A 12,931-nucleotide genomic window follows, 5' to 3' on the forward strand; every position below is an offset into this window, starting at 1 on the left:
ATTACATCTATACCAATATATAAACTAAAAACAGATTTTATACGACTAAATATATAGTATTCAACTTTTTATAACTTATCTATAACTTTCATACTTTATTTTTACTCAGTTAAATACAACTACAACATCATACAACTTAAATACAATTTTCATACAAATTGTATACAATATGTCTTTTGTATATGATTTGTATATATTTTGTATGTGGTGTGTTTTTCTTCCTCTCTGCAATTTCAATACAAAATTCCTCTCTTAATACAATTTTGATACATATCAACAATTTTATGTAAAAAGATTGTATTTATAACTTAAATACAAAATTCATACATTATACAATTATTTTTCAATTTTCATACAACATTCAAATAAAAAATATATAATTACAACAGAATATAACTTAAATACAATTTACATACAACTATAATACAACTTGAATACAATTTCGTAAGTATATTGTATGTCATGTTTTCTTCTTCTTCTTCTTCTTCTTCTTCTTCTTCTTCTTCTTCTTCTTCTTCTTCGAGTTTCAATCTAAGCTTCTGCCAAAATCAAGTCTAATATTCACCAAACACAATCAAAACTGAGATATAAACTCCAAAGAATATTCCCAATTATTTGCAACAACATCCAATCCAAATAAATAATAGTTTTTGAAAGCTCAAATTCGAATTAAAAGCTTCAAAACTTTTTATTGACTGTCAATGGTGGAGAGTCAAACACCTTCAAAATTTTTTGATTGACAATTTCAATTCGAACACCAATTGTGCAACATGAAAGAAAATTGCTAAGTTAAAACTCTATGGTAGAACGATTGAAATCCATTGATGAATTCATTTAAAATTATATACAACGAAAGGATGAAAAGTAGAGAACATCAAAGAAAGAAAAATTGGGGAAAGAACAGAGAAGGAGAGATAGGGAGACACAGAGCGCGTGCGCGCAAGTATATGGGAAAATAACTGATATTCTTTATTTAATTTCTAGTATAAAATGATACTCATTTAAAATTAATTTGTATATGATCATATAATTAAGTTAAAACTTGATTAGGAAAGGTAAATAAGTTTCGTATAGATGGGTAAAATACCTTGATTGCAAGGAGGTTAAACTTAAAAAAATACACTCCGTACATTAAACAGGATTCCCCAAAAGGGCTACTTGGGCACTTCGCCAAACTTAAAAAGTTAAAACTGGAAACTTTTTTTCAGTAATAACAAATTGGCTCTGCCAAACAAATAAAGAGGGCCTGAATTCGATTTTTAAGAATAGTTAGAACCTTTGAAGCCCGTAAATCAATGGCGGATTTACCTATAGTTCGATTTGAGGAGAAAATCATAGAAACAGTGGAGAAAAACCCTGTAGTGGTAGTTATTGGTGAGACCGGTTCTGGTAAAAGTACACAACTTTCACAAATGCTTTATAAAAGAGGGTATGCTAAATCTGGAATGATCGCTGTTACTCAGCCTCGCCGCGTTGCTGCAGTTTCTGTTTCTAGGTAATCTTCCTAAACTTTGTATCTTTACAATTTACATGTCGTGTTGAATTTATTGTGTTTTTTTTTCCTTTCAAATTCCCTGTACTCGAAATGTCGTTTATTTATATGTTAAATCAAAATTTTCATTGTCTTCTTGTCCGGCTACCTGCTACATCCTACCCGCAATTATGAATAGAACTTTGGCCATCATTCCAGTGCCGGAGCCAGGTGTTTATACGAGGTGATTTAAAAATGTCACACAGAGAATTTTAACCTATGACCTAAAGCAATTTTCTAACCCCTTTGCCACTTTGCTTGAACCTTTCCCTTACTTTTTGCCCTATCTGCACAGTATAATTTTTCAAATAAGGGGATTCAATTGAACCACCTTCCTTCAAGCTGCCTCCGGCCCTCCGCCACCGCCCACATGTCTATGCAAAGTTCAGTTCAAAGCTGCAGATGAAGTGAGTCTAGTTAGGCAGGTTGTGGGAGCTATACCAATCTCTTGGAGTTAGTTAGACTTAGAGTTAAGGAGTCAGTTATGAAATCTCGGAAGGATGAGAGACTATACTGAAGGAAATTACTAACCAGAAGACATTTCAATGGAGATGCAAGAAGAGAAAACAAGGTTATATAGTAGTAAGAATTTAGGTAACCTGAGATTTTACTTCCCTCTTAATAAGAGAGTCATTGAGGATTATGCTAGCAAGTATGTAGTATGTATAGTTAGAGACTTCCTTTATGCCAGATGATGAAAATTTGAGATCCGTTACCTGACTTGGGAAATCTTGTTGTTTGAGATGTTTAGTTGGGGCTAGGGGTGGGCATAAAATCCGAAAAACCGAATTCCGAACCGGACCGAATTAATTCGGTATTTCGGTCTAATTCGGTATTGCATTTTCGGTATTTCGGTATTTCGGTATTTCGCTACGGTCCTCGGTATTAGAATTTTGAAATTTCGGTATACCAAAATACCAAATTACCGGATTTTTAAAGATATTTTTTTTAAGTTGGACCTATATCTCACTGCCCAACCCCAGCGCCCAAGCCCAAACGTTTTTAATTTAATTCCTAGCGCCCCAACCCATCGCCCCAGCCCAACTGCCCAAGCCCAACAACAACATATTTCGTTGTCTTTGTTTCCAGGCCAGCATGCTATTTTAATATTTTTAGTGCCATCAATGTTCAGATGTCATGGAATCAGTTGGGTGTGAGGATGTCACTACAGTTTCCTTGTTGAATCAATTGGGTCGTTGAATCATTTTTACTGAAAATGAGAAGCTAAGAGATCAGCTTCTTCAGCTCGTAAGACGGCGCGGAGAATTGAACAACCGCCAAACTCGAATAGGGATCAGCTCGGAAAATTACAGTTTACAGATAATATATAGTTAAGCAGTTTTTGTATGCAGCAGGTTTGGACGCCGGGGAAGCTAGTACGATGATATTATTAGAAGGCGCTTTATATTTTTTATGTATTTGTTGTAGTTTTAGTTGATTTTCAATTTGTAATGCAAGTTGTAAAAAATCAAAAGTTTCTGTTTTGAAGTTCTTTCTTCTCCTCTGTTTGATTCAGAATTGATCAATAGTACTTTGTTCATATACTACTAATTTTTTAGTGCTTGTTTTCATTTCCAGATTAGGAGTGTGTGTGAACTAATCAACTAATAGAGAAAAGTTGCATCAATCAAGGAAGGTAGAAGCCATAATATTAAACCGAAACCGTACCGAACCAAAATAATAAATACCGAACCGTACCGAAATATTTTGGTACGGTATTTGGTATACACAATTGATAAACCGAATACCGAAATACCGAGCCGAAATTCTTAAATACCGAACCGAAATACCGAACGCCACCCCTAGTTGGGGCAAGGGTAAATGAGGAAAAAGACTTAGTAGTATAAGCGCATTTTTAATTGTGTTTGACAATGGCGGATCCAGGTTTTTTAGATTGTGGGTGCACAACCATTCTTAATTTGAAAATTACTACTTAGACTGGGTGCTTAGTTAATAAACAACAACAACAACAAACCCAGTATGTTCCCACCAAGTGGGGTCTGGGTAGGGTAGTCTGTACGCAGCCCTTACCCCTACCTAACAGGTAGAGAGGTTGTTTCCAATAGACCATCGGCTCAGGAAGGGTAATAAGAAAAAGAGGAAAGAGAAAAGAAAAAGGGAGAGATAAAGAATAATTAGTACCAAATAATAGCAACAGAGAATACAATACTTGAGGCGAACAGAACCACATAACGTAATAAAAATCTAAGAAGGGACATGCGTGCTACTAAGACTATCAGTGAGCAACTAAAAACTACCCACTAACCTTCTACCTTAATCCTCGACCTCCACACCCTCCTATCAAGGGTCATGTCCTCAGTAAGCTGAAGCAGCGCCATGTCCTGTGTAATCACCTCTCCCCAGTACTTCTTAGGCCTACCTCGACCTCTTCTCAAACTCATCATGGCCAACCTCTCACACCTCCTAACAGGAGCATCAATGCTTCTTCTCTTAACATGTCCGAACCATCTCAGCCTCGACTCTCGCATCTTGTCCTCTATGGAGGCTACTCCCACTCTGTCTCGGATAACTTCATTCTTGATCTTATCTCTCCTGGTACACCCACACATCCATCGCAACATCTAGTACCAGAACATTTTCAAATATCCAGAATATTAGGAATCTTCTGCAAAGTTTTGGCTCAAAAGCTAATTCAGACTTTGTGCAATAATGTGGTAGAATCATCTTGCCTCTACTCTGTACCTCCTAAAATACTTATCCTTCTCCAAATTTGAGGTACTTCCTTTTCACAATATGCAAAATTAAGTTGCATTACAGAGATTTCTTAAACAGCAAGATAATTTCCAAGTTACAAAAAGAAGACATAGCTGATGATTTTACTGCTTAGTTAATATATTTATATAAATTATTAATTTTTCTATATAAGTAGTAGTCTTGTTTTCAAAAGCAATGGGTGCTTAAGCACCCATATGGCATAATGTGGATCCACTATTGGTGTTTGATAAAACCAGTGGAGGTGATTGCCACATTAGCCTTAATCTGAATCCCCTGTTGAAGGTAATAGAAGCGTGAAAAATGCTGTTCAACATCTTTTTTTATATATTTGGTTTATGCTGTAGTTACACCAACATCTGGTGTTCTCTATTTGCTTCATTCTTCAGCTTATAACTTTTTTTTTTCGGTTCGTTCTTTGATAATTTCCTTCAACTCTTCATGAATAGACGAGTTGCACAGGAGCAAAATGTTCGACTTGGAGAGGAAGTCGGTTATGCCATAAGATTTGAAGATAGAACTTCGGAGAAAACACATATCAAGTACTTTTTGTGGTTCTTAATTATTGTTAATACCAATTACTATCATTGGCACTTTCTATTGGTTTAGTTCCCTTGCTCCTTTTTTGACATTTAACTGGAAGATTATTCAAACTGCAGATATCTTACTGATGGAGTGCTCCTCCGCGAGAGTCTTTTTAATCCGGAGCTGAATCAGTATTCTGTCATCATATTGGATGAAGCACATGAGAGGAGTTTGAACACGTTAGATCCATTTTCCATGACCTTCTATATGTTCATCTCGGCTTGACATTATAGAGTTATATCCAACTGTTAGATTATTCTAGTCTTTCATTCTCCTTTTGCTTAGATCATGTTGGTTATCTCTATAGATGACTTTTTCATTGTTGAGATATCAATCACAGGGATATATTGCTTGGTTTAATGAAAAGATTAATTAAACGGCGTCACTCAAACTTGAAAGTTTTGATCACATCAGCAACTCTTGATGGTGGAAAGGTATCTAGGTTCTTCTCCGACTGTCCCGTCCTTACCGTACCAGGCGAGTTATTTCCTGTGGAAATAGTACACATCTCAGAGCGCCCTAAAAACTATGTGGAGGCTTCTCTAAAAACAGCTATTGGTATGACGAGAACTATGACATCTCATATTTGTTTTACAAGTTTGAATCTTGGTTTTATTCCTTCAATTGTTTCTTGCTTTCTACTAATCTGAAATGTTCACCTTTCCTTTTGTGTGTAATTTTTTTTAATTTTATTTCTGAATTGGTCTGACAATTCATTTTGGTGCATAGATATTCACGTACGGGAGCCAGAAGGGGACATTTTAATATTTTTGACAGGGCAGGTGAGTTTTATGGAGTATTTCCTGTCTGATGCTTTTTTGTATATCACAGTCCTTTCTCTATTTCCCACTGAAGAATAAATGGTTCGAGATGCAAATCACTATTTCCTGGAAAGTGAAATTGAGAACCTTATTTAGGATGACATAGAGAAATTGGTATTGAAGTTGGAGGAGAAAATTCAAAACTTAGAAGAAGGTTCTTGTCTGGATGCCTTAATTCTTCCTCTTCATGGATCCTTGCCACCTGACATGCAGGCAAGTTATTTTCCTTCTCAAACTCCTTGCCTTGAAATCCTGAAAATTCTAGTTCTAGTTGGTTCAGATATTAAATATCTGATCTACTGTTGTGTCTGACATTACCCTTCCAGAGAGATTTCATATTTAAACTGAGTGTTTTAATGAAGGTGAATTAAAGTGTCATAGTCCTCTAGTCAAGTTAAAAAGGAGTATCATAGTCCTAGCTGGCTTTCTGGAACAGATATTGGCAGTTGTCTGTGCTGCAACAATTTCATGTTTGTTGCACTTTTAGTTGTGAACAGTAGCATCTTGATTGACTCACTCCTTTTGGTCACCAGTTGACAACAATAAGTTTTTTGGTTGATGAAATATGCGATAAATAATTTGGTTTCCGTAGCTGTTGTGACACAGTTTATATAGTGAATCCACAACATAAGTAGAAGTCAAATATGTGGTTGAGTTGAACTTAGCTTGGAGGACAATTTTTTGTTTGATCGGTCATCTTCCTTATGAAACTTCAGATGATTGTTCTTCTCCTTTTTCTTCAGCCACATTTTAAGTGGTTTACCGTGCTGAATACTAGTAGTTGCGTGGTTATTGCTCTTGTACTATATGCGTTTGCGAGCATTTTCCCTTGTTTCTCTTATCGCAGTCATGTATTTGAACATTTTTCCTTTTGTTATTTCTTTTGATGGGCAGGTGCGTGTTTTCAGTCCTCCACCTCCACATTGTAGGCGATTTATTGTTTCTACAAATATTGCTGAAACTTCTTTGACTGTTGACGGTGTTGTGTAAGTAGATCTGACACTGCTATGCACGATCTTGGAGGTTATTTAAGTGTTAACATATTGTGTGCTTCATTGGTTCTTATCTTTCTGTGACTTTGTGATACTTAGAATGCTCAACTTTCTGTTTCTCGCTTCCCTACAAATGATTTGCAGTGATTGATCACATGCAATAATGTGGTCGTCAAAAAGAAGAAAACTCAGTTAATTGCTAAACTAATTGTTATCTAGAGAACCAATAAAGGTAAATGGGTGAAATCAATGGGATTTTGATCTTCCCCCCTGGTGTTTTAACGTGCTCTCTTGAGCATGAATATGCAGTATATATTTTACTATCAACAGTTTGGTGAGGTGAGTAATACTTACACTTGGAGTGCTAAACCTTGTACGACGAGCATTTCCAGCTATAAGCATTTACTTTAAAGTATAAACGCTTCAAAAATTTTAGTTTACTCTCCCAGGAGAGCTATTGTATATTTGTTTGAATAATATTTGAGCAAGCATCTTCCCAAGGAAAATAATCATAATAATAAATAATTGAGCAAACATCTCTCAAACAAAGACCCCTGCAAAAATTGCAGGATGGGTACTTACCGAACAGTAATCGCAAAGAAATTATCATATACTTTACTAGTATTTGTCTTCTTGTCTACTTGGGTACCTTTTTAGTTATATAATAGTGGTGTTCGGGCAAGCTTGCATGGACCTCGACTATTCCACCTTATACCTGCATTCTCCCACCAAAAGAGTTACCCGAAAACTCTGGTCAACAAGGCTTAGGCAGGAGGGAAGCAATTAGCTAGCCTTTTTGCCTCTGTTGGGATTGAACCCTAGTCTCCTATGGTTTCCAACTTTATTGACCTCTATGACACACCCTTGGGAGCAAGGTGAGAGTGTTTTTGAGTGGACGTCTGATCATTTCCTGCTCTTGCAAGAATGTCATCCCCTCTACGGAAGGCGTAGGCAGTAATTTGATTGGTTATTTCTATTTTGATTTTGAAGATTACCATTGTCAGTAGGCCCATGTAATTTACTTATGCAATCAACTTAGTTTTAGGATAAGAAAGTGTTGCATCTAAGAGTCGGGGAAATTTTCATAATAGAAAAGAAGTCGTTTTTTTGGGTTTTTTTTTTGGGGGGGGGGGGGGGGGAGGGGGTTAGGAAAAGAGCAATATTTAAAACATTGCTTATGCCTGTTTTATTGAACTCAAAAGATCCCGTCAATTCTCTTTTACAATTGGTATGACGTATGAGCGGAGTATTTAGTACTATGGTGAAGTCTTAATCATTCTCTTCATTCCACTCCTAAAAATTGACGGATTCTCTTTGATTGTTCCTACTTCTATGGAAGCGTAATTAAGAAGAATATATCCTTCCTCTAGGCGAAAGTTTCCACTCATCTTCCCTCCCTTCTTTCCCACAGTGTAGGCTACAGAGTACTAACTGTGAACTAAGGCGTGGCAAGTTTTATTGCTGTTCATTTTGCTTGCTATGTAATGGATGTTAGATTCATATTTTCTGCTTACGGACATCATTAAACAGCTTTTTCTTGCAAAAACCTGATGACAGGTATGTCATTGACTCGGGGTATGTGAAGCAACGGCAATATAACCCATCAACTGGCATGTACTCTTTGGAGGTTGTGCAGATTAGCAAGTAAGTTAACATGTGTAACCTTTTTCTCTTTATTTTTTACCTGGTTTTGGGTGCTTGAGAAAGAACTTCTGTTTGAGGTGTTAAGCTGCATTAACAGTCGGAAAATATAGCTTTTTGACAAAGAGAAGGCATTCGTGGGAAAAAGTTGTTCCACTTAGTATTGTTCCCGTTTTTCCCCTTAGTGTGTTGGTCCAGTAGTTCAAGGGTTGCTTGGAGGAATTTGGAGTTAATACCATCTTTACCCTGGTATGCGTTTAGCCACCATACAGTTTTTGGATACCTAATTGACTACTTTGTTCTGTCGACAGATGAGATGATGAGAAGTATATGGACAGAAAAACTCAGTCTCTGATCTTTGCTTAGTGTTCTATTCTTTGCTCTGTCTAATATTTGTTGATATAGATATAGGATTATTTCTGCTTCAGTAAAGTATACCGACTTCTATTCCTTTTAAATTTGTTGATATAAAGTTTAGGGTCATTTCTACTTCAGTAAAGTATATGTTTGAGCTTTCCACCTATGACTGACTGCAGGGTGCAGGCAAAGCAGCGTGCAGGACGCGCTGGAAGAACTCGTCCTGGAAAGTGTTATCGTTTATATCCCTCTATGGTTTACCATGACGATTTTTTGGATGCCACCGTTCCTGAAATACAAAGGTCTTCACTGGCTGAAACTGTACTTTATTTGAAGTCCTTAGATCTCGCTGATATGGATATTCTCAAATTTGATTTTCTCGACTCTCCTTCCAGTAAGCATCAGTTTCTCTTACCTTATTCTTTGGTCTTATGCTCCAAATCTCCTCTGCTTTTGTAAATGTTTACCTGTTCAATTGTTCATTGTTTTGTTGCTTTCGTTGCAGTGGAGTCTTTAGAGGATGCCTTGAAGCAATTATATTTAGTCGATGCAATTGATGAAAATGGTTCAATCACAAGCCTTGGACGAAAGATGGCTGGTAATAGTTCTATTGTTTTGTATTCTATGTTAGACTAGAGGTCCCCTTTAAGCCATCCCACCTCAAAGAAAAAAGAAAGTCAAAACTTTGCTATGAAAGGATGAGTAATGAATTTTCTTGTGCATTTGGCTTCTTCCCTTGAGAAACTATGGGGGGAGTTCATAAACCACACTACAGTTCTCCTGCATTCCATAATTCTGGAGATCATAAAGCAATTCATTCAGGAAACAGAACTACAGGAGATCTAACTTTTCAAGTTTGTGCAGAGCTTCCACTGGAACCTTCTCTTTCCAGGACCTTACTAGAGGCAAATGAGTTGGATTGTTTGTCCCAAGCACTGACTGTTGTTTCCATGTTGTCTGCTGAGACCACGCTGCTTCCTGCCCCAAGGTATATAGAATTGTCCAGAATTCTTGCTTGTATTGTTTCGTGGTAGCATTGATATCTGTAAAATCACATTGCTTTCTGTGCAAGTGAGCTTGATTTTCGTACCAAGAAAAGTCTAATATACTCATCTGTAGCAAAGAAGTTGAACTTTTCTGCAGCATTAAAGCATCTGAACATCTGGTGGTGATTTCGATACAAAATTATGCATACTATCTTTGTGAAAAATAAAATATCACATGTGAAGTTTCTTGATAATGAAGTGGGATGATTTAGAGCTGCAAACAGGAACCTGAGATCTAGAATGGTTGCTTTATTCCAGATTTAGTATTTTTACGGTAAAAAACCTCTGAGATTTCCGAACATGAAGCTTGTGAACTGAAAATATGAAGTGAAGGATAAGGTGACGGTGAGAAGAGCAGCTTGATTCTTCAGAGTCTAAGTGTCAACTAATATCAGCATCTTCTCCTTTTAAGACACTGTCAGAAAGATTATATTGCTACAGTATCTTATGTATCAAAAGATTGTCAAAGTCATGATATAAGAAATATGTGACTCTTAATTAGGACTATTCTATTTCTCATAATAGGGTAACCAAAGTCGTGTGCGATCAGTTTTCCATACAGATATAGGCATTCCACAGGTCGAAGCCTTACATTGACTTGATAAAGAAGGCAACATGTTTTGGTCTTGTTCTTGTTGTTTTTCCATCTTGAAGCATGTTCTTCTTTGGCATTCTTTTTCCCCTCCGTACTTAAGCCGGCAATACTTCAAAGCTGACTACTAATTTGTTAAACTTGCAGTAAGAGCTCTGAGAAGAAGAGGAAGCACACTCCTTCGAACCTTCCTGATGGTTCTGGCTTGGGTGATCACATCCAGCTACTCCAAATTTATGAGCAATGGTATCAGACCGACTACAACGTAGACTGGTGTAAAGAGAACAACTTACAGGTATTTTTCTGGACTTCCATGAAGCACCATTGAAATACATTTTTACAGTACAATTGGTTTTGTTATTTGTGTGTGATAATCCTTTTTTACTTTTTATGCCATTGGATATAAGCGGAATAACATTCTATTCATTCTGGATCTTGTTAATTATAGGTCCGCGGGATGCTGTTCGTGAGAGATGTCAGGAAACAATTATCTCAAATAATGCATAAAATTGCTAAAGGTAATGGTTTCCTTTTGCTAGAGTTTTCAAAATACAAGCCATCAATAACTTAAGGTCTTCCCAGATTGTCCTGTTTGGGGTTGTAGAATTTTAACTTGTCCCTTTACATCATAATCTGGCGTCTGTGCGCCACACTTGAGTTAGGGTTTAGTTTCTGGTTGGAGTACTGCATGGATGCCGGCATAATAGTTCTAAAAAATCAAGCTCCTAAATGTTACTTTATGTTGTCTTCTTAAAACTAGGCTCATTAGATGTCCAAACAAGCAAAAGACGGAGAGACAGCCAACAGGAGTATAGAATATTGAGGAAAGCATTGTTCATTGGCTACGCAAATCAGCTTGCTGAGCGGAGCATTCGACATAACGGGTATCGGCCTCTTGGTTTCAAGTCTGAACTCGTACAGGTTATTACTGTTTCACAGTGCTAGTTTGTCATGTTTCTCCTTTGTGGAGGGCATGGTCTACAGTTTCATCGTTAGTTTGAAGATGAACTCTAAACATGATGTAGGAGCTCTCCTTAGTTATTATATTTGGGACTAGATCTATATCTGCTGGCGTTATAGTCTAGATGTTCCATTATTATTGTTTTATACTTGAACTGGCATATTTCAATTCAAATCTTGAGTACCTTTTTGATTTGTGCAGGTCCATCCATCTTCTGTGCTAAAACCAGATGAGGATGGGATGCTTCCAAACTATGTCGTCTATCATGAATTAATAGTTACTTCACGCCCATTTATGCGTAATGTATGTGCAGTTGAGATGCGATGGGTTGCACCAGTCTTAGCGAAGCTTGAGAAACTGAATGTCTTTAAACTGAGGTAATTAACATATTCTTCGATATTCGAGGTGGTTTACTTTTATTATCCTCTCTGTAATGTTTGTACTTTTCATGCGCATGAAACAGTGGGGGATCTAGTCAGCCTGATGAGCAAATTCAAGAAGTAACTTTAAATGTGGAAAAGAAAGAAATTGCTACTATTCAGTCGCCCGAAGGCCGTGACAGCAGGATACAAGCTGCTCGGGAAAGATTTCTAGCTCGGAAAGGTCAGAAGTAGCATTACAATGGTTGTTCAACAGATTGATTGATCAGTTATGTGCATGGACTATCTTTGCCAGAAAATTGTTTGCTGCTCGGCTGGAATGGTACAGTGTAACCCTTAAGCTTCATGATGGAGGGTGAATTCACCCTAAGCTTCATATGCGGAAGGTGCAATTTTCCCACTTGACTTGTCGTAAGAATGGTCATATGGATTATATACCTTTCTCGGCCTTTTTACTAAGATCTAGTGTAGTATCTGTTTAATATCTGATACAGGAGCCTCTGTCCACATGATATTTGCAAGACTGCTCAGAAAGATTCTTGATCTCAAACTTCTACAAGAGGGAGCAGCTGTTGAATGTTTTCAAGGTGGCAGGGCCCTCTAAGAAACAATCAAATTGGTGAGGAACAAGCAAGTTATAGCAACCTGCGTATTGTGGCGTGGTGCGGTTGAGTGAGTCTTGATGGACAGATATACGATGAAAGACTCCTCATCAACCATCAGGAATGGCAAAATTCATTATGCCTATGGACTATATTTGCCAACTGCAACGTCAGGTGTATGTCACAGTTGTACATTTTCGAAATTCTTAATTGACCCTTAATTCAGAATCTGGTTCTATTTTTTTATGGCCGAGAAATCTTCGTTGGTTAGCTGGCGTGCGGTTTGAGATGGTGCATAATAACCTAGTCTTTTTGCTCTTTTCCACTTAAATGTCAAATTTTAGTTCGAGGTTGTGTTTGAATCGTGATGTGTATTTTAACTTACATAGCACATGCGATGTTTTTACCACTCAACTAAATCCCTAAGAGCCAGAAGCTAATCTATTTGAGCCAAATTATTCTTTTTGTTTGGATGTTATAATTATACAAGATGTTGCTCGCCCGTGCTAGCACAAGCCCAGTAATTTGTGTATGGAGTATTTATTAAGTTGATAAATGTATATTTTTAGCCGTTCTAAAAAATAACAGCCGATTTTTTTGACATTTGTATTATATACATATAATATATATATTTTATACACTTTTTAGTTAGTGAACAAGGGCGAATTTAGTAAGGCCCGAGAGACGCCA

General features: G+C 37.0%; 1 protein-coding gene across 5 annotated transcripts; it reads left to right on the forward strand.

Moving 5' to 3' along the window:
- The first annotated feature begins 1,159 nt into the window (after positions 1–1,159).
- On the forward strand, positions 1,160–12,696 carry LOC107775248 (putative pre-mRNA-splicing factor ATP-dependent RNA helicase DEAH4). 5 transcript variants are annotated; one of them, XR_001645697.2, is made up of 17 exons: positions 1,160–1,495; positions 4,714–4,806; positions 4,924–5,028; positions 5,190–5,407; positions 5,579–5,631; positions 5,767–5,883; positions 6,565–6,656; positions 8,220–8,306; positions 8,840–9,054; positions 9,166–9,258; positions 9,525–9,648; positions 10,446–10,593; positions 10,747–10,816; positions 11,059–11,219; positions 11,461–11,636; positions 11,723–12,025; positions 12,134–12,696. XR_001645697.2 is itself a non-coding variant. In XM_016594965.2 (16 exons), the coding sequence occupies exons 1-16, from the start codon at positions 1,296–1,298 to the stop codon at positions 11,871–11,873; spliced, it is 2,103 nt and encodes a 700-aa protein (XP_016450451.1). In that variant the 5' UTR covers positions 1,161–1,295; the 3' UTR covers positions 11,874–12,696. The 5 variants fall into 5 exon arrangements, 2 of the variants coding, with proteins under 2 accessions (XP_016450451.1, XP_075109724.1); XR_012709561.1 differs by having other exon boundaries at positions 1,161–1,495; positions 11,059–11,182; XR_012709560.1 differs by having other exon boundaries at positions 1,161–1,495; positions 11,059–11,182; positions 11,723–12,696.
- Positions 12,697–12,931: the final 235 nt, after the last annotated feature.

Source organism: Nicotiana tabacum, chromosome 5 (assembly GCF_000715075.1).
Source record: "Nicotiana tabacum cultivar K326 chromosome 5, ASM71507v2, whole genome shotgun sequence".
NCBI lineage: Eukaryota > Viridiplantae > Streptophyta > Magnoliopsida > Solanales > Solanaceae > Nicotiana > Nicotiana tabacum.

Excerpts from the sequence above, each read along its gene's own strand:
- LOC107775248 (XM_016594965.2), top strand. The coding sequence starts at position 1,296 with ATGGCGGATTTACCTATAGTTCGATTTGAGGAGAAAATCATAGAAACA. Across the intron at positions 5,029-5,189 it reads CATGAGAGGAGTTTGAACAC|GGATATATTGCTTGGTTTAA; the intron begins GTTAGATCCATT and ends TATCAATCACAG. Across the intron at positions 9,055-9,165 it reads TTTTCTCGACTCTCCTTCCA|TGGAGTCTTTAGAGGATGCC; the intron begins GTAAGCATCAGT and ends CTTTCGTTGCAG.